This window comes from Pelodiscus sinensis, chromosome 1 (assembly GCF_049634645.1).
Source record: "Pelodiscus sinensis isolate JC-2024 chromosome 1, ASM4963464v1, whole genome shotgun sequence".
NCBI classification, from domain to species: domain Eukaryota; kingdom Metazoa; phylum Chordata; order Testudines; family Trionychidae; genus Pelodiscus; species Pelodiscus sinensis.
The window spans coordinates 128,053,726-128,077,257 of record NC_134711.1 but is presented as its reverse complement, the minus strand read 5'-3'; the positions used below and the strand labels follow the sequence as shown (position 1 = coordinate 128,077,257).

Here is a 23,532-nt window from a genome sequence, read left to right as displayed (position 1 = left end):
TCCTCCACTTGACAACTCCCCAATGGTAAATGTCTCCGATGTACCATCCAATAGAAGGTACACCAAAGCAGATACAGTGTAGGGCTAACATGAATGTAGAACATACAATGTCCCATTGATCAGTAAATTATACAAGGGTCTTGCATTGGTATAACGTCATACATTTGTATTCCATTAATGAAACACTGGGGGAGGGGATATAAGAACGGCCATACTGGGTCAGACCAAAGGTCCATCTAGCCTAGTATCCTGTATCCTGTCTGCCGACAGTGGCCAATGCCAGATGCCCCAGAGGGAGGGAACACAACCTGTAACCATCACATGATCCCTCCCCTGTCATCCATTTCCAGACAAAGACTGGGGACACCATTCCTACCCATCCTGGCTAATAATAGCCATTGATGGACCTAACCTCCATGAATCTATCTAGCTCTTTTTGGAACCCTGCTAAAGTCCTAGCCTTCACCACATCCTCTGGCAAGGAGTTCCACAGGTTGACTGTGCATTGAGTGAAGAATGCACTTCAGCTGCCCCTCTCAGCACTGCTGTGCTGCTCCTGCCCCCTACCTTGGAGCTGCCCCTTGTCCTGTGGGAGCCTCCTGCTTGCTGTGCAGGGCATGGAAAGAAGAGAAAGAGGGGTATTGATCTCAGGGTGCCCCTCCCCCCTCCCCCCTCCCTCCACCCTCCACCTCCACAGACCAGAGGGGGGCAGAGATGGAGAGAGTTTGCTGGCTGCTTTTGGGAGTGGTGCAGGGCTAGGACAGAGGTGAGCCTGCCTTAGCCCCCTGCACCACCACCCAGAAATCACCTGTGGTAAGTGGTGCCCAGCTGAAGCCTACATTCCAAACACTGGCCCCAGTCCTGAATCCCTCCTGCACCCCAAACTCCTGTCCCCAGCTTGATAAAAGTGAGTGAGGATGGGGGAGGGAAGATGGAGGGAGCAGAGGCCGGGCCTCAGAGGAGGGGTGGGAAGGAGGCAGGGCAAGGGTATTTGGGTTTGAGAGTGATCTTGGATTGCAATTAAATTAAAAAAGTGATCTCATGCTTAAAAAGGTTGGAGACCACTGCCTTAGATTTCTAATGGCTTCCCTCTCATGCAAATCTATAGCAGTTAGTCATCACATGCATATGCAAAATCTGTGTGAGTCATTGTATGCCTATGCCATTAGACATCTGTGGTGTCTTTTTCAGGGTGGTGTCTCAATTCACCTTCAAACAGGATGCTTTCAAAAACAGGCACTTGCTGTTGACTTTCAAGGCCGTCCATATGTCCAATCTTCTTTCAATGGGCCCCCTTAACAGGTCTCATTGTTCTTGGATCTGGCTTCCATCCCCTCTCCACCCTTGCAACTGCCCAGAGGTGCTTGCCTTCCATACCTTATCCATTCACACCTCATTCATTCAACAGGGCAATCAGTTATATAGTAAAAGAGGAGAGATTTATTCTGGTTACAAAGACGTTCTCTTTGTCTTACATACTTTTAGGGACTATTCTACCAAGACTTAATACAAAAGGCTTAATACAAAGTCTTTATGAGAAGGTAAAAAGTTTCTGTGTGAAAGGACTTAACACAAAGCTATATAAAAGGACTTGATACAAAATTAAAAACTTATTACAGAGATTATATGAAGATGATCCATACTCATATGAAAATGATTAATACAGAGCTGTATCTACAATAGGAAACAGAAAAATGACAATTAATTGATATTGGTCTTTGCAGACAGCTCTCCTAACAAAAAAAAAAGGGTCCAGATCTGATGCAATGGGAAGAGGATGGGGATAGGCCAGTTCTCCCCAGGCAGTTGATCACAGGCGTGGGGGGAAGGGAACCTATATTGCCAGTCAAAGGAAGCCCCAAATTGAGAACAGCCTGGATTAGATAAGACCTCTACAGGTCAATCCACACACGCGCAAGGCGCGTACCAACCCCGTGCTAAACAGAGAGCCGCGTGAGCATGGCAGAGCCCGTAGAGGGTTCACAGAAACAGCCACCTTGGTAAGGGCCACACCATGAAATGAAAACGGCCGTCTCCTGACTGGGGCTTTGAAATACCATGCGAGGAGCAGAGCCTGCGTCCAGCACTGAGCCTGGTGCTCCCAGCCAGGCAGGGGGATGGCGTGATTGTCTGCTCCCTGAGAATTCAAAATGTCGGCACAGGGATAACACCACCCTTCATTCTGCTCATTTTGGGCAATGACCAGAATACTGAACAGGGAAAGGTGGGGGTGCCTTTGCCCTCCCCAAGAAAATCTAGTCAGTTCCTCGGCAAGGAGAGCATGGGACTGGGATGGTTATCAGCGTGAATTGTCTGTGGGACCAACACAACCAGTGTTTGTATCAGCATATCACAGCAAAATAAGCTACAATGGCAACCCCTTATTATCCCATATTTGGCTCCCTTCTGCTCCCAGCCCCACTCCTATCTGTCTGTTCCACATGATCCCTGTTTCCTGCCGCTCACCTCCCCTGCTCTTCATAATCTCCTTCCTCTTCCCTAGGACCCTGGCTCCCCATCTCCCCACGATCCACCTTCCCTTCGCTGACCCCACACTTCATCCAACCTTGCCCCACTCCTGTTCAAAGCTTCAGCAGAGCTGGTTTCCCTGTCGAATTGATTTGGGCTTCTGTACAACATGATACGTGCTGGGGTTTCGTCGTTCCGCCGTGGGGTGGGGTAGGCGGCAGGCACGATGTCCTCTGAACCTCCCCCAGCTTGATAAACTAGGGGCCCCTCCTTCCCCCTTTCATGGAGCCCCAGGAGAGACCAGCAATGGAACTCTACAGATCATGAGCTGTTCACATGTCTCCAACCAGGAGAAGGGCTATTGCAGCGACCATGCAGAGTGAGGGAGGGGCTGGGCAGCCAGGTCTCCACTGAGCTCCTTTGGCCACTGGAGAACACGCTACTCTGGCAGCTTTGTCATGTGCTAGATGTGCCTTGTCCTCCTGCCCCATTGCTTTTCCGCTACTGCTGACCCTTCCCCACCATTGGCTCCCTCTTGGCTCCTCTCTCTCCCACTTGGCCCTTAGTTTTTGCTAGTCCTCTCCCCTCCCTTCTCTTGGGCCTACTCCACTTTTCATCCTTCCTGCTGCTGCTGCCTTCACCCCTGCAGGCCCTTTCACCCTTTTGCTGTTGCTTCCTCCCACGCTTTTGCTGCCCCTGCCAGCAATTTGCCATCTCCTCCTTTGGCTGCTGCCTCCTCCCCTCCTGACTGCCCTGTGAGCGTGTTCAGGAAGACAGCTGGTGCGCAGGGAGCTAAGCTGGGATCTGACCAGCAAGAAGGTATTTCTCTGAGTCCGGCCCCCACAGCCTCAGGAAACAAGGCTGCCCCTCTCAGCAGGGAGTTCTGAGGTGGGGGGATTCTAACCAATCTGCTAAGCAGCTGCCAAGGGGACTTGGGGCTGGTGCCCGTGAGCACTGAGAAGACAGGGCCTCAGCTAGGAGCACAGAGTTAAGCAACAGCCCAGACCACCCCATTACCAGGGTTGTAGTCAAGCAAATTGCACCATGCCCTGTGTCATGCCCACCCACACAGGTTTTCTCTTGGTCCTCCAGCCTGGGAGGCAGCTGTCTTGCATGTTGGAGGGAAAGGGAAAGCCCTGTTTCCCATAAGCATTCAGGGTTTTTTCCCCCTTGACCTGGGTGCTTGCATCTCACTCCTCCACCTGCACCCCAATACTCTGCCCCAACTTGGAGCCCCTCCCAGAGCCAGCATCCCCTTTTCCACCACAACACTCTGCCCCAGCCTGGGTAGTTAAGTTGACACTAGCCCCAAGCACCATAGCTCGGTGATGCTAAGATTTAAGGGCAAACCAGGCCCTGGCTTCTTGAATTCACCAGGGCTATGGGGTTTTTTTTTTTAACCAGCTGTTAAATACAGAGAATGGTCGGCACATCTGCGTGTGTTTAGTGTGGGACATGCTGGTTTAAGGCACTTACTTTCCACGGGAGCAGTCAGCTAGCAGAGAAAATTGACTCTCTCCCATATCTTGCTTCTCTGTGTGTCCTGCTGCTAGTGGCTGAAGCAGCATCCCCTTGTGGGCTGTGACTAGGGATATAAAATCCCATTTAATTGGTTAATGTGACGTTTAACCAATTGAAGGGAATGTGGGTAGGGAACGGGGCGAGGGTGGGGGCTATTTCAACCCCACTAGGCTGGAGTGTCCCCTGGCCCGCCAAGACTGGGCTGATATGGCCCCTCCGCTGCAGGCAGAGGCTGCTCATAGAACCATAGAGCTGGCAGAGACCTCAGAAGGTCATCAAGTCCAGCCCCCTGCTCAAGGCAGGACCAATCCCAACTAAATCAAGCCCAGCCCTGTCTGCAACATGCCTGGATGCATCGCAGGTGGCAGCTACTGTGGTCATCCAGAAGAGTAATGCTTAGGGTTAACTTTTCACACCCCTAGCTGTGATGTGACCATGGGTCTCCCTGGGCAACAATCTATCCCTGCTGTCCACTGCAGACCCACCTTAATATGGGGCTGCCCGCTAGCATTCCCAGGGGCCATTCTTGCCTTTTCTTCTACTTGTGCAGTGCCCATTCCCTGTGTGTGTGTGTGTGGGGGGGAAGGTAGGTAGGAATATGTGTTTGTGCGCACACACATCTGTCTGTCTAACTGCTCCTCCCCCCTGGTTGCCCCAGCCAGCAGGCTCACTTACAGGCCAAGCTTCTTCATGATCTGTCAGCCCTGAACTGAGCCAGCCTCTCTCCTTTTATTTCCCTTCCAGGTCAGGCATTGGTTGCAGGCACAGTGGGGCGGGGCAAGGTGAGCCCTTTGCTGATGTGGGGCCTCCTCACCCTGCCTTTCAGAACATAACACTGGTGAGAGGTGCAGAAGAGGCCGGCTTTGGCGTTTGGTCTGAGCAGAGGAGCGAGACAATGGCAAATTCAAGTCTCCTAGAGACCCGGGCAGTCCTGCCATTTCCTCACGACAGCGTCCCCACCCCTTTCTGTGCCCTCAAGTAGCCAGAACAGCATTTGTGCTAGGGCTGAGGTACAGCAGGACTGTTACAGGAGATGGGGCTGGGCCTAGTAGGAATGCTCTTCTGCATCAGTACTGCTGCCTGCCACTCCCCCTTCAGGGGCATGACGAACCGCAGAAAGTGAGACACTTCAAGGGGGACTGTCCACATCGGAGGATTGAAATGCCTCCCGTTCTGCCTGTGCCCACTGTGAGAGCGTTGTGGCAGACAGCTGCACGGTCAGTCTCTCCCGCTCTCGTTCTAGTATTGGTTGATTAGCATTTAACACCTTTATTCCAGGAACCCCAGTCAGGATCATAAGGCCCTGCCTCCCATTGTGCTGGGCATCAGACATAAAGCTGCACTTCCTGGCACCCCTCAGCTGCATTTGATGTAACTGCAACATGTAGCACATCTCCTACACAAAGCAGCTTTAATGCTCTCAGCTGGATTGATGCAGGTGGGGGAAGTTGTCACTCACACGTGTTTTTTCTCTCTCTCTCCAATTAGCTGTGAACTTTTAACTCCCAATCACGAGCCTTTTTAATACAACTAGCTCTAGCCAGTATGTTTCCTTTTTGGACAATGCTGCCTATTGAGTTTCTCTTCCCCTTTCCCCAAACTCCTAGTTCTCTGTTTTATCTTGCTGATTTGCCTACCAGGGACCCAGGAGGAGAGCTGTCCTCCCACAAAGGCAAAGGAGATGGCTGGCCAGGAAAGCTGTGATCACAGGCTGTTATGCAGCTAGGGCCCTGTGCTTTAACATTTGCTACGCTGAATACATTGTGGAATAATAAACTGGTCTTTGCTTGGCCAAAATGTACAGTAGGCTAAGTACCTCTTTAGCATTATGCACTTGATTCAGGCAATGAGCTGACTGGACTAAATTCCACACTCACATATGCATAGCTAGATAGCTCTTGGAATTGAGCATGCTGCTGGTCTCTGAAAAGTATAGTGGTACATAACGGAGAGGTGAAATGTTTGTTCTGAGGTATCTCTTCAGCACCTCCTGTTCTGCATAAGCTAGTACAGTAGTCACCATACCCACTGCAGAGACCCTTGCATCTATATGCCGGCTGTCCATCTAGACCCACAGGCTATGTCTACATTGGTGGGTTATTGCAGAAGAATGGCTGTTCTTCCAGAAAGCATCCACACTGCCCACCTGCTCTTGCACAAGAAGATTTACAGTACGGCGTGGTAAGCCAGGACTTCTTGCGCAAGACCTACACTCCTTTTTTAAACAGGTGTAAGCCCTCTTGCACAGGAGCTCTTGCGCAAGAGGGCAGTGTGGATGCTCGCAGGGGTTTCTTGTGCAAGAAAGCCCCATGGCTAAAATGGCCATCAGAGCTTTCTTGCGCAAGAGAGTATCCACACTGCCATGGATGCTCTTGCACAAAAGCACAACTTGCACATGGCAGTGTGGATGTTTTCTTGCGTAAGAACCCTTGTGCAAGATGTTCTTGCGCAAGAAGCTGTCAGTGTAGACACAGCCATAGAGGGGACTCATGGGTTGGCTTAGGGGTGGACAATCATTTTTGCAGAGGGAGGGGAGCCTTAATGAGTTTTGATATGAGGTCATGGGACAGCTCCACTCCCAGAAGGGGGTGGGGGCTGGGGCAGGGCTGGGGACTAGCTTCCCCCAAGAGTTGTCTGAGGCCAGAGGCTTTGAATTAAAAACAGAGCAAAGGGCTCATAGCTCCCAGCCCCACTGCTAGCATGTTGCTGGGGCTATTTTAAAAGCTTGGTGCTCCAGCCCCTGCCGGGGTAGCACTGCAACGGTGAGCCATGTAAACAGGCTCCTGGGGCGTGTGCTGCCACCTGGAAATTTGGTGGCATGGGCAGCAGGATATAAACAAAGCAGCCAGCTGCAGGACATGGGCCAGATAAAAGTGTCAGGCAGGCCAGACCTGGTCCCTGGGCTGCATCTTGCCTAGCCCTGCGTTAGCCTCAGGTGATAAATACTAACATGACCACTGTGTAGGGCTTGGGACTATGCCTCCTGGAGGGAACAGTTATTACCCTTTGAACAAAAGTCATCCTGGTGCCAGTTGTGCTCATTTCTAAACATGGCTTTTGCAACTTGAACACCTCAGTTCTCCCCTCTCCCCCCCATTTTAAAGCTGATTTTGTTTCTCTAGGAAAATGCTGCTCTGGTTAAACCTACTTGAGCTACCCTCCCACAAGGCACTGTCTGACTCAGTAAAACCCCTCTGCCCCATACACACAATGTCAGTGGTAAGAGCCACAGGGAACCCCCTCTCAAGACTGGAATGCAGATCCTTGGGTAGGCTTAGAGATAACGGCACCAAATAGGGTAACTGTTAGCCCCCCTCCCCCCCAGCCAAAAAACCCCCAAAACAAGTAGTTTTATAATTGCACTTTTTATTCATCAGGGATAACCCCTGTTTGACTCAGCAAGGACATTTTTCAATTAATGAAATTACAAGAACAATGTGTAATTGTGTACACGACAGTGAACCAAAGCCATTGTCTCTAGTGCCAGGGGGTGACAGACCTTTGCACTGATCCCTGCAGCCGCTACTGGAGGAAAAAACCCCTCTTGTTCCAGCCCACGATCACTGAGCAAAATAAAGAGCAGCTGCTTATTTCTGGCTGCCTCATCGTCACTGTCACATTCAAGGCAACTTTCTACTCTCTGTTGTTCTTGGTGAGCAACTCATGCACTAGCAGCTCCACCCCAGAAGAGGGATGAGGAATCTAGTGCTGCTAGTTCACTTGCAGCACATTAAAAACAACACTGTGCAGACCTGCTGACCACTAGACAGAGTCAAGGAAGTGAAAATAAATAGCTCTCCCCCCACTCAGGATCCAGCTTACTTAATACTAAACTGGTCCTTGCATGGCCAAAGCACACATTAAAGCAAATACAGCTCTAGCCTTATGCACTTGGCTCAGGCCATGAGCTGATTGGACTAAATTCCACGCTCACTCCAGGGTGCACCTCACCATTGCAGCCACATTGTGCATGCTGTATTACACCAGCTATTGGATGATCTATGGCTGTGGCCTAACTTATCAGAGTTGCCACACAGGTGAGGAGGGCTGGTCATAAGAAAACAGCAAAACCCTCAGGCCCCTTTTTTTTTTTTAGCAGAGTCAAATTAAGAAATTAAAAAATCATAAATCGCTTTGGAAAACTAAGGCCCAGGGTAGCTGAGGCTAGAGACAGCTTGTTACACCAGGTCTTCAAGGTTAATTTAAATAATGTATTAGAAAGATACTTGATCCTTGTTGGTTCTTGATTATCACTCAAAGACTGGCATATTTTCACAGAATTTAAAGTCTTTCTGGTCTTTTAATTCAGATTAATTGGCTGTTTAGAAGTTAGCATGTTCTTTCCTCTAGCCAACATTTACAGTGTCTCCTGTGACTACAACGAATGGAGAATAAGGAGATATTGAGGGAGAGTCTTTCAACAGAGTATAACTATTTGGAGAATAATGCAGGGAACTCCAGGATTTTGCAACTTCAGTTAGTGTTCCAAATTTCTCCCCTTTCCAGTTAAGTGTCAGCCTTGTGGGCTACAGCTCAAGGAACAGGAATGGGAGTGGTTTCACTGGCAGTTGTGCTTCATCTAAATGCCACATTCCTTGTATATTTATTCTCTCCATTATAAGAGTTGGAGTCAGGCACTATAGTTATATTGCTCCTTCTCACTGGTCAAAGTTCCAAATCTGGTTACTAACTGTTTCATCAGATGTTTTCCTAATCTACCTTTTACCTAATCTACCGGGCTAAATTTCCTTGCTATTCAAAGGTCAATTTAAATTCCGTGAATTACTTGGCCTTCACAATACTAGTATTTTCTGGACTACTAACCAAATTAATGCTTAGGAGGACAGAGTCCACCACAATCAATGGGGTTGCTCATTTACAGGGTCCAATTGGACAGGGAGTGGGAGACAGAGTGGATGGGCCTGTATCCAGGTTCCTGTATATGGCAGGAGCAAGAGACAAGGTAATTGTAAGTGGGGAAATGGTGGCAGTAAAGGCCAGCTGCTGAAAAGCATATGCCGCATTTAACCTGATAACCTCTGTGGAAAAACCCAGCCCCATAAGTGGGTTCAGAGCACATAAAAAAAAAATCAAGTCTTGAAGCTGTAGCTCGGTTACACTCACGGGTTTCTTGGCATTGATTATACACATTGGTATTTTCCACCTGAACCTTAAGATACGTCCATGAAAGTGCTTAAAAAGGCATCTGAAGTCAGATAAGCCACATGGTGTCCCACTAGCGCCAGTGAGGTATTTACTTGCCCTGAGAAAAGGAGCTAGTCTTATTTTCCTACATGTTGATTTACTTTTCACATTAACAGAAGGTTTGAAGAGTAATCACACTTCCTTCCTTTAAAGGACCTCAGTGTCCTTGCCCTCTCCTCCTCAGTCATCCTCTTTCAAGTCACTCTGGCATTGCACTGTTGTAAAGCTACCTGTCTGCCTGGCCAAGGCCATTAAATGCCCTGGAGAGTGAATCTGCTCAAGGTTTATTCTACTTCTTCCTGGTCCAACAATTCCATGGCTTTTTCCTGCAAGAGAAGAAAAGGACCAGGTAAAATATGAGGTGTGACCATAACCCCCTTTCAAATGCTGTCAATGTGTGCATCAGAACAATGGATTCCTCCACTGCTGACCAGTGGGCCCCATCTACCACACCTCTGCACATGCCAGCAATCAATTGCTGCAGCGTCTACAGCTGCAACATATTTATACAGCATCTCAGCTGAGCACGCTGCCTTGCAGAACACATAATGACAAGGCCCTTTGCCCGAGGAGCATGCAACCACATGCAGGCACAAGAGTTATGGGGGCAGCAGCTTGGGGGCAGAGGCCTTGCTGGGGAGGAAATCTGCCTAGGAGGGCTTTGTAAAACGATGGCCTCTAAGGATGTAGTTGAAAGGAGAGATGCTGTTAGGGGCACAGAAGTGGGAATGCATTCCGCAGGAGAGAGGGCAGAAACCTGAGACTGAAGAGAGACTAAGGAACTTTCAGGAGCAAGGATGTTGAGAATTAGGAATCTACATGGTCGAAGGGGGCCATGCTGGTTGGTCACATGGCAGGGTTAAAGGACTATAGCCCAGATCCTCAAAGGTTCCTGACTCCAATTGAAATCAGTAACACATCTCTCTGAGAATTTGGGCCTTACTGTGGAAAGATTGAGAGGTCTTGTGTGAGGGGGATCACAAGTAAGAGTTGGTTATGTCACGTAATATAGTCCCTGACTATTCATATCCTCTAAACAAAGATATCTGAGCAATACAATTTTCTAACATCCGTTTTCCATCCAAAAAAGTTCATTGCATATAGGCGGGCAAGCCTATAATTCTAAAGAAATAAATCGCATACCCATCCACCATGGTTCTGAATCCAAGGGCTAAAATGTTCTTTGAGGTACTTCACTCCAAACCCCAGAACCGCATTCATTGGGTGGTTGTCCACGGCGGTAAGTCTGGTCGTAACTTCCATCGCAAAGGCAGCTTTGGTGCATTGTATTTTGTCTTCCGTCTCCTTGGTGGAACCTTGTGGGACTTCCTCCAGGTACTGATCAGTGAGTTTCTTGAAGAAGGAATAGGAGAGCATCTTCGTGATGCAGCAGTAGAAAGTTTTGTCCTGTTTTATCTGAAAATGAGGATAACAATTAGTCCATTATAGCTATTGGTAAATAATACAGGGAGTTTTACTGAGGGGGAACGTAGTGCTTAGAAAAGTAAAGTCCATCCTAGTGTTTCTATGAAGTCTGCATTCAACAACTTCTTTGTTGTTGGACCACATTCCTGGAGAAGTCTGCGCTTTCAGGCTTAAGGGCTGATCCTGCAAACTTACCCATGAGTTATCAAACTTACACAGAGGAGTTACTTTATTCACACAGTCCCATTGACTTTAGCAGGGATTACTTGCATGAGTAAAGTGCACAGGACTGTGCTCTCAATGACATGACTGACTATATATGAAACCTATTGGGTCAAGGTCTAACATGTCCTCCTTCTGGGTGGCTTGTCAGTGTAGAGGACAAGAGTCTACTCCCACTACCAGCTACAGGAGTTAATTGGCAGAGACATCTTTAATGCTGAAAACCCCTGTCTCAGCTCAACCCCTGTCAGAGGCTCATTGCACAAGCTCAGGGTAGAATTTTCAAACACTAAAACTCGAAAGATTTCCCCTCTACAACTATAAGGTCAGAGAGTATTTGTTTAATTTCCTGGGGCAGGTGACCCACATGACTGCCTGAGGTTCCAGGCTCATGGAGGGAGAAGGGTGACACCAGCCTTAACGTATTGTTTGTATTGTTAACGACAAAAGGAAAATAGACTGAAGTACAGGTTGTACCTCTAAAAGCCAGGATTCTCTGGTCTGGGAACATACATGGTCCAGCATGACCATGGATGTTCCAGGATCAGAGAGTTCTAGTGTGCTGCAGGAAGGTGGGGGCCTGGAAGCTGGCATGTGGCTCAGTTGGGCAGCAGGGGGTAGGGGGGCTGGGAGCTGGCACATGGCTCATCTGGGCTGGGGAGGGGCCAGGAGCCAGGAGCCAGTGTGTGGCTCAGCTGGACTGCAGGGGGAGCCAGGAAGCCTGTGAGGGGGTGCTGGCAGCAGGAGGCTTGAAACGACCTCACATGGCTCACAAAAATTCCTCATCTCAGACTAGTCTGGTGTTGAGGGGGCCAGACCAGGGAGGTCCAACCTGTAAAAACGTTTCAGGTTTTGATGTCGGTACCTTTCAGTTATTCTTAAAATTAAAAAGTTCCTAAGCTTAGAGGAAACAATTTATTTGCGTTTACATGGCATGAATAAATAAATGAATAAATACAGATTTGCAGACCCTAGCATCCGAACATATCACCCTATATGACAGGGATAAATCTTGCATGCAACTCACACATCAAAGTCATGAAATGAGATGTAAACGCAGTAAAAATAAAGTTTTCAAAAGTTTACAAATGGAAGCGTGGGGAGCATCTGGAGAAATGTGTGAAAATAAGGGTTCAGAACAGAAATGGTTTTGCAACCTTATTCATAGCATTAACTACTGGCAAATGCATAATGGAATATACACATAGCTTCCTGCCCATTAAAAACCCCATATAGATAATGTTCCTGCTGGGTGACAGAATGATGTCATCAGTGTCAACAGGCTCTCTCAGCAAAGCGAAAGCAGCTGGGTGCGGGGTGGGGGAGGTTGGCGAGCGTAGCAAGCAGAGGGCACAGCCCCATAGTGTATATATATTACCGTTTCTTCCAGTTTATCCCCTGTTTGTCTTAACAGTGCAACTATTGTTTCTATTATCCTCTCTTCTTCATCTGAAAGGAGAAAAAAATAAAAACCTTTATTACTTTCTTCTAGGAGGATCCAGCTAGCAGACTTAAAGGACTAGCTTATTGTCCATACCACATGCAAAATGATCAGCTTTATAATAATAAAAAAAAAACTCCCATTGTGTGGCTTGAACTAGGTAAAATTATACAAGACCTGCATTTAGGTCTTAGGCAGCTGTTTATAGCACAGTTGGAATAGGAAATGTTCTTTATCGGTTACGAGATTCAGCCATTTAATAATCCACATAGTTTGGCTCCAGTCAGGGAATGGGGCTCGGTTTACTCACTCAGCTAATCTTTCTTACTTCAAGGAGTATCTGAAATTGGAGGCAACAGCTTGAGGTGGCTATTGGAAGTACAAGCTTTCCCTCCGCCTTCCTCCCTTCCCCAATCAGGAGCAATATCTGCTAGTCATAGCTCTGGAAAGGTCTGGCGAGTTTGCTTGCCAAGCAAGCAGAGCAAGGAACATGCTACCATGTCTGCCTGTCCTCCTCTGAATGAAGAGAGCCCTCAAAACCTCACACCAAAAGAGAAATAATCCTGAGACCACAAAAAGCAAAATGATCCCGGTTTATAACGTAGCTCATGGATCCCGCAGTCAGCGCTGTTCCCTTGTGGAAGGCAGCCTGGTCCGGTGGGTCTGGCGTCAAGACTACTACTTTATTCCTGGCTCTGCCTTCAGCCTGAAGTAGAACCCTTGGCAAGTTATTTTATCTACCTGTGCCTCTGGTGCCCCACCCAGGCTCTCTGTTGCCTTAATTTAGACCTCAAGAGCTCTATTTGCATTACAGTACCATTCAGAGGCCCCAGCTGAAACCAGGGCTGTGTTATGCTAGCCTGGACTGTGTGCTACTGAGCGTTTGGGCAGCAGCAAGCACAGTGGGGCTATGATGTCAATGGCACTTCCAAATGCTACCTGTCATACAAATTTCACCTCTATTTACTTGGCATTCGAAATAACCTAAAAATAAAAATAGGTATTGAATTTTTTCTACTTTTCATTGATCCGCTCTGGAGATGACACTTTAACGTTTTAACTATTTTGACTTGTACACAGTCTTTTGGGTCACTGCCATAAACAGTTGCAACTGTCTTTCTCTCAAAAAGAACTGATTTTTGGGAAGCTATGAATATCCATTCATATCGTTCCTTGAAACGGAATGAAATCTGGTTGAGTTGTAACCCTTTTGCCATTGATGTGTGTAAACATTTAGAACGTTGCTTTTTGTGCTTTTGCTTTCACAAATTGGGCAATAAGTTAACTTTGAAACTTTGTCTCAGACATTTCATGTTCTGTTGAGATGGTGGCCAGTCCAAAGAGTCTCTCTTTCAGCACGGAAGAACAAAGGCATGTCTTTATCAATTTTAATTTTGAAAAGCTACACTCCCCACTAACAGAAACTGGAAGAGCCAAGAGAATTCAAAGATCAATGAGGATGGTGGGAAAGCTGCGAGGCTGTGTTCAGTATATCTTGAAGTGTAAGACAGCTTGGAAGTAGCTGTGAAATAGCCTTTAGTTCACTGCACAAATCTACCGCATCAATATCTTTTGAATTTCCATGTTGTAATTCTAGCAATGTTCTAATATCTGCTTTGAAGTCTTATTTTGCAAACTGTGCACATTGTTGAGGAAACCAAATACTGAATCAAGTTGCTGTATCTGCGCAAATCGTTCATTAAGTGACTGGATCGCTGTATTTAGGACTGAAAAATAGAAGTTTACTTTGAATTTTTGTTTTGGATCTTGAACGCATTTATTTTTTGCCTTGTATGTGAACTATTGCTTCTTTCTCCAAAAACAGGCTGGTTCTAGTTCAAAGTCTGTTTGGTAGTTCAACAAGCATCTACCCTTGTCTTTTCAAATGATTCAGCACTTCTGCATTCTGCCAGGAATGTTTTGGTCTATTGCAGCTATGGTATAGCACAATGTATGTCAAGTCCTTTGCCCAAAGTTTCTTACTGGTAAAGTTAATTTCAAATAAGATATCATACCACAAAAAGAGTGAAACTACACATTTGAATTTGCAAAAGCTTCTGTATCTGCACACACCATATTGACAGATCATAGAATCCTAGAACTGGAAGAGACCTCAAGAGGTCATGAAGTCCAGTCCCCTGTCCTCACAGCAGGACCAAGCACCATCTAGATCAGTGTTTCTGAAAGTGTTTCATGGAATCGCTCTCAGAAACACATTAACTGGCTGCCCCGGTTTGTTTATGTACCGGTGCCGCAGCCATGGAGATTTGTGGCTACCATTGGCTCCATTTCATCCTTTGCAGCCAAGGGGAGACATGAGAAGTGGCGTAGGCCGGGCCATTGCTTCCCTTGGCTCCAAAGGACAAAACAGAGCCAATGGGAGCCGCAAGGCTCCATGGATGCAGCACCGGTACATAAACAAACCGGGGCGGCCAGTTAATGTCTTTCTGAAAGTGATTCTGCAGAACAATTTCAGAAACACTGGTCTAGACTATCCCTGGTAGGTGTCGAATTGGCTCTTAAATACCTCCAGTGATGGAGATTCCACAACCTCTCTAGGTAATTTATTCCAGTGTTTAACCACCTTGACAGGCAGGAAGTTTTTCCTAATGTTCAACTTAAGTCTCCTTTGCTGCAATTTAAGCCCATTGCTTCTTTTCTTATCTTCAGAGGCCAAGGAGAACAATTTGTCTCTCTTCTTCTTGTAACACCTTTTTAGATACTTGAAAACTGCTATCATGTCCCCCTCAGTCTTTTCCTTTCCAAACTAAATAAGCCCAGTTCTTTCAGTCTTCCCTCATAGCTCATGTTTTCTAGACCTTTAATCATTTTTGTTGCTCTTCTTTGGACTGTCTCCAATTTTTCCACATCTTTCTTGAAATGTGGTGCCCAAAACAGGACACAACTCCAGCTGAGGCCTAATCAGTGCAGAGTAGAGCAGAAGAATGACTTCTCGTATCTTGCTCACAACACTCTGGTTAATGCATCCCAGAATCATGTTTGCCTTTTTTTTTTTTTTTTTTGGCAAAAGTGTCATTGTTGACTCAAATTTAACTTGTGATCCACTATGACCCCTAGATCCCTTTCTGCAGTACTCCTTCCTAGACAATCGCTTCCCATTCTGCATGTGTGAAATGGATTGTTCCTTCCTAAGTGGAGTACTTTGTATTTGTCCTCATTAAACCTCATCCTATTTACCTCAGATCATTTCTCTAGGTCCTATCCTGTCAGGGTAGGATCATCAGACATTTCAACTAGTGTATCATAGATATTTCCACGCTTATACCGAAAAGTCTTCAAGGCATTATACTCTCATCTTGTTTGACTCAATGGTTTCAGAGTTTGAAAATGCACATAGGCAGCAGTGTGTTGAACTTGGGGGGAAAAAAAACAAACCACACATGTGCACATTGCACAAAGTCAAAGAAACTATTTGCCACCAAATAACATCAGGCAGCATCATTGACAATCATTCAGGAAACGTGCGCTACATGGAACAAAAAACATATGATATTCATTTCTATTATTCTCTTTTGTATACCATTGTCTTTACCCTTCATTATTCCTCCCATTGTCATAGCTTTGGTCATGTAAGTTCTCAATAGATAATAGACATTCCTTCGAGGTCTTGGAGAATATATTCAGTCATGAAAGCACCAGTTGCCTCCTTCAATGGTACAAACCCCCTCCCCCTCAAAGTTCCTTTATGATCACTTCAGCATTATCCTCAAGTGTAGCTTTTGCTGCATCTGAAAAGTGAATGATCATTGTCAGCAGCTCGATATGACTCACATCTGGTGCAAGGTCCAAAATTAATAAAAAGTATTTTGCAGAATGGGCAGCTTCTAAGATTTTCTCCTTAGTAGCATTTGCTAGGAGTTCCATCAGCTCATTCTGCAGTTTTTCCAAGGTAATGAACATGAGCTTCACAGTCACTTATTTTACGCTAATGTTCCTTTCTGACTGGATCAAACACAGCTAATTTTTCAATACATTTTAATACTTTTCCAGTGACAGTATAATTAATACACAATCTTAATCTTACAAGTGCTTTTGAGTCTTCTTTTATAATCTTGTCAAAACCTCTTACCAAGTTTTTTCAAGTTCAACACAACATTTTTTTCATGGACACAGCATCTTCAAGATCACGACTTGTAACGCAGCAGAACGGCCGTTACAGGTCACGGACTGCCCTTCACTAAGCGGCGAGCAACAATGGCTCAACTGTATGACTGGCCAACACTGGGCTACTGAGAATAACTGAACTGCCACACACTGCCCCAGGCAACAAACCCAGACTGTGCTCTTTCGAAGCTATGCCGTGACATAGTTAACTGTAGTCACATACACAGTTGTGTTCCACAATGTGAAATAAATAATATAAGTCAACTTCTGATTCACCACTGGTTGGAAGTACAATAGTTGATACTTTCATTTATAAGAGATAACATATTAATATTTAAATAGCAAAAAAAAAAAAAAAAAAAAAATCACTTCCATGTAATTTGACACCCCTTAAAGCTTGGTGGCATAGTAGGCAACTGTCTAGTTCACCTATATGGGTTAGAACAGCCCTGGGTAGGATGGTTCCTTGGAACCTAAATACCCAGAAAACTAGCTCAATTCCTCAGCAGAAGCCTGCCCCAGTTACAGTTATACAGTATCCAGCTCTAAGCACAGTAACATGCACTGAGGCTACATCCTCACTGCAAGTTCTTGTGGCAGAAAATATCCTAATGAGGGACTCTCTAGCATAAGTCGCAATCTCATTAGCATATTTTCTGCCGTTTCTTTTTGCGCAAGGGTTTTTTTTTTTTTTTTGGCAAACTCCCCCCACCCCGTTTTGTGGAAGATCCTTATGCCTCTCCAGGACAGGCATAAAGATCTTGCACAAAATGGGGTTTTTGCGCAACCCCCCACCCCCACAGCTTCTTTTTGCACAAAAGCCCCTTGCGCAAAAAGAAATGGCAGAAAATATGCTAATGAGATTGCAACTTATGCTAATGAGCCCCTCTTTAGCATATTTTCTGCCTGAAGAACTCGCAGTGATGACGAAGCCTCAGTGCATGTTACTGTGCTTAGAGCTGGATACTGTATAACTGTAACTGGGGCAGGAGTTAAGGAGTGCAGTGGGCTCCAGCCCACAAAAGCTTATGCCTACACAAATTTGATAAGCTTCCTTTAAAGGAGCTACAGGGTTCTTCCCGCCCCCCCAAAAACAGACTAACATGGCTACCCCTCTGAAACTTTACGCCATCTTACCTTTTTCACCTCCCTCCTGTGGAGGGAATTTGAGCTGTCCACTGTCTACTTCTAGGCCGGGAGTGCAGTCTAGCGCTCTGAATTGCGCTTGATCGGGAGCTGGGGGCAATCGGGAACTAACTATCTCAGCAAGTCTGTCCGCAATGTGGAGGAAAACCTCTGCCCCACCTAGAAGAGAGACAGCTGGCTGGTTAGTCCCACAAGCAGGGGATTCCAGGCTCAACCCATTAGTATTCACAGCACCCGGAGGTGAAAGAACAGGACATGGTCAAGAGCAGGGGTCTCCAACCTTTTTAAGCACAAGATCATTTTTGTGCAATCCAAGATCCACCTTAAACCCAAATACCCTTGTCCCCACCTCCCTTCTGCCCCTTCTCCAAGGCCCCACCCCTGCTCACTCCATCCTCCCTCCCTCCCTCCCTCACCCTTCCTCACTTTCACCAGTCTGGGGCAAAGGGTTGGGCTGCAGGCTCTGGTCTTGGATTAAGGGATTCGGAGTGTGGGAGGGGCTCTGAGCTGAGCTTGGGGCAGGCAGTTGGGATGCTGGAGGGGGTTCTAGGTGCAGGCTCTGGAAGGGCATTTTGATGCAAGGGTGCTCAGAGCTAGCGCAGGGACTTGAGGTGCAGGAGGGGGTTCATGAGTGGGGCAGGGGTTTGGGATGTGGGCTCCAGCTGGGCATTGGTTACCTCAGGTAGCTCCTGGGTGGTGGTGCAGTGGGGCTAAGGCAGGCTCACCCCTGCCCTGCTCTTACCACTCCCAAAAGCAGCTGGCGAACTCCATTCTAAATACTGTTGTGCCCCCTCTCTTCTCATTGGAGATGGGATACAGGGTGAGAGAGGGGGCGCCTTGACATCAGAAGCCTCTTCTCCCTCCTCTGCCCTGCACAGACAGCAGGAGGCTCTTGGAGACAGCTCCAAGGCAAAGGGCAAGAGGTACACAGCAGTGGGGGGAGGGGTAGCTGAAGTGCTGGAACTTGATAATAGCCTCTTGGCCAAATCAGTCAAGATCACCTGTCAGAGGCACAAAGATCTACTAGTAGATCCCAATCTACTGGTTGGTGACCACTGGTCAGGAGGCTCATTACCCCATCACAGAGTCTTGTTGCTGTTCAGGGTCAGGGTTCTGTAATTAGCAGGGGAGGGGAATGCTAGACAGCTGCAAAGCTTTTCTCATTATCTGAGAAGTCACTCTGCCAGCAGGGGTCATGCAGAAGACCTGTGTGATGTTGAGCAGCTCCTGCACACTTTGTATTTTGTATTGCACACTAAAGAAGATGGGATTGTTTGGCTCATTAGGACAGTGGGGTTTAGAGCTGGTTGTTAACGTTAACCTCTATGGCTGGGGCCTCTAGATGCCCCACTGTATAAAAAAAAAACCACTGTGGTGATAAGTAACAACAAAACAAACTCTCCTCCCTCTCAGCTTCTTCTGTGGTAAGGAGCAGTCTGAGTCAGTTGCACTCCAGAGCCCAAAGACAGCCTTAAGGGGTTTCCCCCATGCTCTGTGTTGTGTTTGTCTGGGCAAAAGGCTGGAGTGGACATGACCATTAATTAGGGATATTAGTATACAGTCATTAACAGGGCTCGACAAATAATATAACCTGAAAGAGCTGGTGCAGCGTGATCTGTGCATGCGCAGAACGCAGAACTGTGAAAAACCGCGTGGCTGGCGAGTGGGGCTCGCCGCCGCTTGGCAAGCTCTATCATTAAGCCTGGACTTATCGATTAATTCAAACAACTCTCCCTCTCCCCCCTCCTAGGGTTGCCAGGTGTCCGGTATTTTTGCCTCCTGTCTGGTAAAAAAAAATTCAGAAAATACTGGACACCTAAAGTGTCCGGTATTTTCTGATTTTTTTCCCAGCTAGGAGGCAAAAATCTCAGGTGCTTACCTGGTTCCACAGGGGAGCTGTCCAGCCTGGAGCAGGGAGACAAGATGGCCTGTTAGGGCCAAAAAGCCTCAAAAGCATTTCTTAAAAAAAATTTTTTTTGCTCAACAACTTTTGTCTCACCCTTCCCTCCCCCCCCCAACAGATTTTTTTCCCCCAGTGTTGTTTTTTTTTTGGTGTGTCTGTGTTCAGTATTTTTGGTTAAAACATCTGGCAACCCTATCCCCTCCCCCTCCTTGCTACCTCTAATACAGAGGCAGCAACGGGGCGAGCCAGAGCCCGATAAGCACTGGATCCTGCGGAGCTGCCTGCCCCCCCCCTCTGATCATAGCAAGCACCTTCCCCCCCCTTCCTGCAGTTTCCCCTGCAAATGAGTGTCCAGTGTATCAAGCCCTAAAACCATGATTTGCTACTATATTGGCAAAGCCTGGTTTTAAAGCCAAACCTCCATGGATATGGATGCCAAACGAAGAAAATGGCATTTTTGGTTAAGCTCGCACTGCCACCTGCTGGTTGATCTGTGGTACGTTGAAAGGAACGTCACATTACTAACAACAGGCCAGCACAACCTCCTTTGAAGTCTGGGAGAGAAGTGAAACAATGAAGGCTATGGTAGGATGTAGCCTCTGGAGGTGGGCAGTTGGCCTTGCTCATGGCAGAGTCAGGTTAGGCCCCCCTTTATCCACAAGGGTGGGAGACACAGGCAGAGACTGGCTGGGTGGCTTCCTAGATGCTTGGGAAGGGTGTCTGGACTGACGGTGGGAGTTATGGGTTGATTTTGGAGTCCCTGTAAATATAGTCGTGGGAGAGAAGGCAATACACATTACCACAGAAGGTAATTCAGCCAATAATACCGACGCTGGGGTAGAGGTCATACCCTGAGCAGAATCATTGTGGCTGCCTTGCAGGAGGTAGCATGGCCTAGCTTAGCAGGTACATGTATCACCCTATCTTGATCTTTGTGCTCTAGGGCAGAGGAGGAGAACATGCTGCCTGTGAGCTGAATCCAATCTGCTGTTTCATTTCATCTGGCACACAACAAGTCTCTGTGCGGTGGGCTGGAACCCCTAAATTCTGGTGCTCCTCAGTCCTCCATGGGGCAGGAGCCACAAGCGCTTCATACCCGAATGTCCCTGCAGCTTCTAGGTGGAGGAGCGATCAGGAAAGCTCTATGTGTTGCCCCTATATCCTATGCTGGCTCCACAGCTCCCATTGGCTGTTGGAGTGGTGCCTGAGGGCATGGGCAGCATGCACCACACAGAGCTACCTGGACCAGGTTCCTTCTCGGACTAGGGACCGGACAAGATAGTCACCCCCCAGGAGTAATACAGAGCCTGGGAAGGCAGGAAGCCTTGTTAGTCCTTGCTGCACCACCGACTAGGAGCTGCCCAAGGTAAGTGCTGCCCGGCCAGAGCCTACACCTGAACCCCCAAAGACACCCTAACCCAATGCACCAGGTTGGAACTCCCTCCAAGACTCACACCCAAACTCTGAGCCTCCTCCCACACCCAAATGCCTTCCCAGAGCCTTCATCCTGAAATTCTTCCCACATCCTTCCCAACCCCAGCCCCACAACCGCAGTCAGAGCCCTCAGCTCCTCCCACACCTCAACCCCCTGCCCCATCCCAGAGTTCCCGTCCCGCTCCAGCCCTCTGAACTCTGCTTTTCTGGCCCCACCCCAGATTGTAAGGCAAGCCCAGACCCTCCCTCCCTGCAGGGCTGCATGTGGCCCCCAATTGATTTTTTTTGAAGGTCAATGGCACCTGATAGAAAAGAGGTTTCCCCACCCCATTCTAGGGCAAGAGGTAGCTGTTCCATACCCCTAATCATTTTACTGCCCTTTTCTGAACCTTTTCCAATGCCAATATATTTTTTTGAGATGGGGGCGACAACATCTGAATGCAGTATTCAAGATGTGGGCGTACCATGGTTTTATATAGAGGCAATAAGATATTCTCAGTCTTATTCTCTATCCTTTCTTAATAATTCCCAACATTGTTTTCTTTTGACTGCTGCTGCTCAGAGTGTACGTTCTCAGAGAATTATCCACAGTGACTTCAAGATTTCTCTTTTGAGGTAAATTAGGCCCCATCATTTTATATGTATACACTGAAAGTGAGCACTTGGAAGAGCAAAGCTGTGCAATTGTACAATTATGGCAGAATGTTCATGGCCAGTGTGTAGGTTCAGATTGTGGAGACTACAAGATATATTATAAGTAAACATGATTCTGGGATGCATTAACAAGAGTGTTGTGAGCAAGACACAAGAAGTTGTTCTTCCGCTCTACTCTGTGCTGATTAGGCCTCAATTGGAGTATTGTGTTCTGTTTTGGGCACCACATTTCAAGAAAGATGTGGAGAAATGGGAGAGGGTCCAAAGAAGAGCAACAAAAATGATTAAAGGCCTAGAGAACATGAGCTATGAGGGAAGACTGAAAGAACTGGGCTTGTTTAGTTTAGAAAAGAGAAGACTGAGAGGGGACATTATAGCTGTTTTCAAGTATCTAAAAGAGTGTTATAAGGAGGAGGAAAAAAATTATTCTCCTTGGCCTCTGAGGATAGGACAAGAAGCAATCGGCTTAAACTGCGGAAAGGGAGGTTTAGGTTGGACATTAGGAAAAACTTCCTAACTGTCAGAGTGGTGAAACTCTGGCATAAATTGCCTAGGGGGGTTATGGAATCTCCATTACTGGAGATATTTTAGAGCCGGTTAGGCAGACACTTGTCAGGGATGAGCTAGACAGTGCTTGGTCCTGCTGTGAGGGCAGGGGACTGGACTCGATCTCCCCAAGTCCCTTCCAGTTCTCTGATTCTATGAACTGGCTTTCTCTCTGTATTTTGTGTAGGGAGCAAGATGGGCGGTTTTATTCTCACAGCTAGCATGAAAGAATACATTAACAATTCAAGGAGAAAGATAGCAGTATCAGCTACCAATAAGCTATTTGGAAGAGAAATAGAATTCAGCCTGAAGGAGGGACTAGCAACAGAAATAGAAACTATTCAGGGGCCTACCTTCCTCCTCTGGAGAATACGTATCTGTTGTCCGGATTGCCAGTGGCATCTTTAAGACATACCCATTCACCGTGTCTCGGTTTGGGACTAAGGCCTGTGGGCCCTCCTCTCTTTCTCCTCTGGCACAGGAGGGAAGCAGCAGGCATTTCCAAATGAACTTCTTCCTTCGCTTTTTACATTGGACCACAGGCTCTTTGCCCTGGATTGACAGCTCTTGGTGCGTCTCACCTTTACTTGCTTGAGGGATCTTTTCCCTTTCTCCTCTCTCTGTAGGTGATCCCCTCTGGGTCTTCGCCTCCCTTTCCAGAAGTTGCCTGTATTTACTCACAGACAGTCGTCGCTGGGCATAGGCCATGAGAACTTTGTATTCTACAGTGTCTCGGTTCTCATCCTCCAGAGAGATCTCTTCCATGTTGGCATCACTGGGTGAACTCATCTTGGCCCTACAAGGACAAGGCCTTGTTAGTAAGGATGTTAAAATGCAGATAAATCAGCAAATTGATTAGTCGATGGAATTTCCACTCGATTTGTTAATGGGGGGGGGGGGGGGGGAGCGCTCGCTACCTCCACTGCAGCACTGCAGTTCCCCATTCGCATAGACTCAGGAGCTAACCCCACTGCGCCTCTGCTTTTTAAATGTAGTAAGAGCCACCACGAGGTGCCCTGCTGCGCCTCTGCCTCTCCTCCCTCACAGGGAGATAGTGCTGGGGGAAACCAGATTTTAAACCAGCACTTCTCCCCTCCCCCACATTGGCTCCTGCTCCCCACACTTGCTGCCTCTGATAGAGGCAGCAATGGGGGGAGGAGGAGTGAGTAGTCAAGTAGTGACTTGAATACTTGATAGGCCTAAGCTTATCAGGTAGTCGACTAGTTGCTTACATCCCTACATGTTGGTCTTCATGGCTTGGGGAGCACATCCTTTTTGTCAGTTATGAATAAAACTTGGCATTGTGATACAGCCTTTCACCAAAGCACTTTACAATCATCGATGACTTAAGCCTCATGGTGCCATAGGCCAGGGAAGTATTATTTTACAGAGAAGTTGAGTGGCTTGTCCAAGCAATTTTATAGAGCTGGATGAACCAGTC

At 47.2% G+C, this 23,532-nt stretch overlaps 1 protein-coding gene across 9 annotated transcripts in view; it reads right to left on the bottom strand.

Annotated features, from left to right (window-relative positions):
• Nucleotides 1-7,330: 7,330 nt before the first annotated feature.
• The window catches only part of BCL2L14 (BCL2 like 14), a 55,722-nt gene continuing 39,520 nt past the window's right edge, over nt 7,331-23,532 (bottom strand). For 6 of the 9 annotated variants that reach the window (XM_025180912.2, XM_075901083.1, XM_075901071.1 and 3 more), the window contains 5 exons: nt 22,445-22,887; nt 17,546-17,713; nt 12,221-12,291; nt 10,339-10,611; nt 7,332-9,521 (listed from right to left, as the gene is read on the bottom strand). In XM_025180912.2, the coding sequence (XP_025036697.2) occupies nt 9,480-9,521; nt 10,339-10,611; nt 12,221-12,291; nt 17,546-17,713; nt 22,445-22,880 (990 nt within the window). In that variant the 5' untranslated portion in view covers nt 22,881-22,887 and the 3' untranslated portion in view covers nt 7,332-9,479. Of the gene's footprint in view, nt 9,522-10,338; nt 10,612-12,220; nt 12,292-17,545; nt 17,714-22,444; nt 22,888-23,532 lie in introns of all 9 variants that reach the window. The other 3 variants (XM_075901052.1, XM_075901043.1, XM_075901087.1) reach the window with 2 other exon arrangements.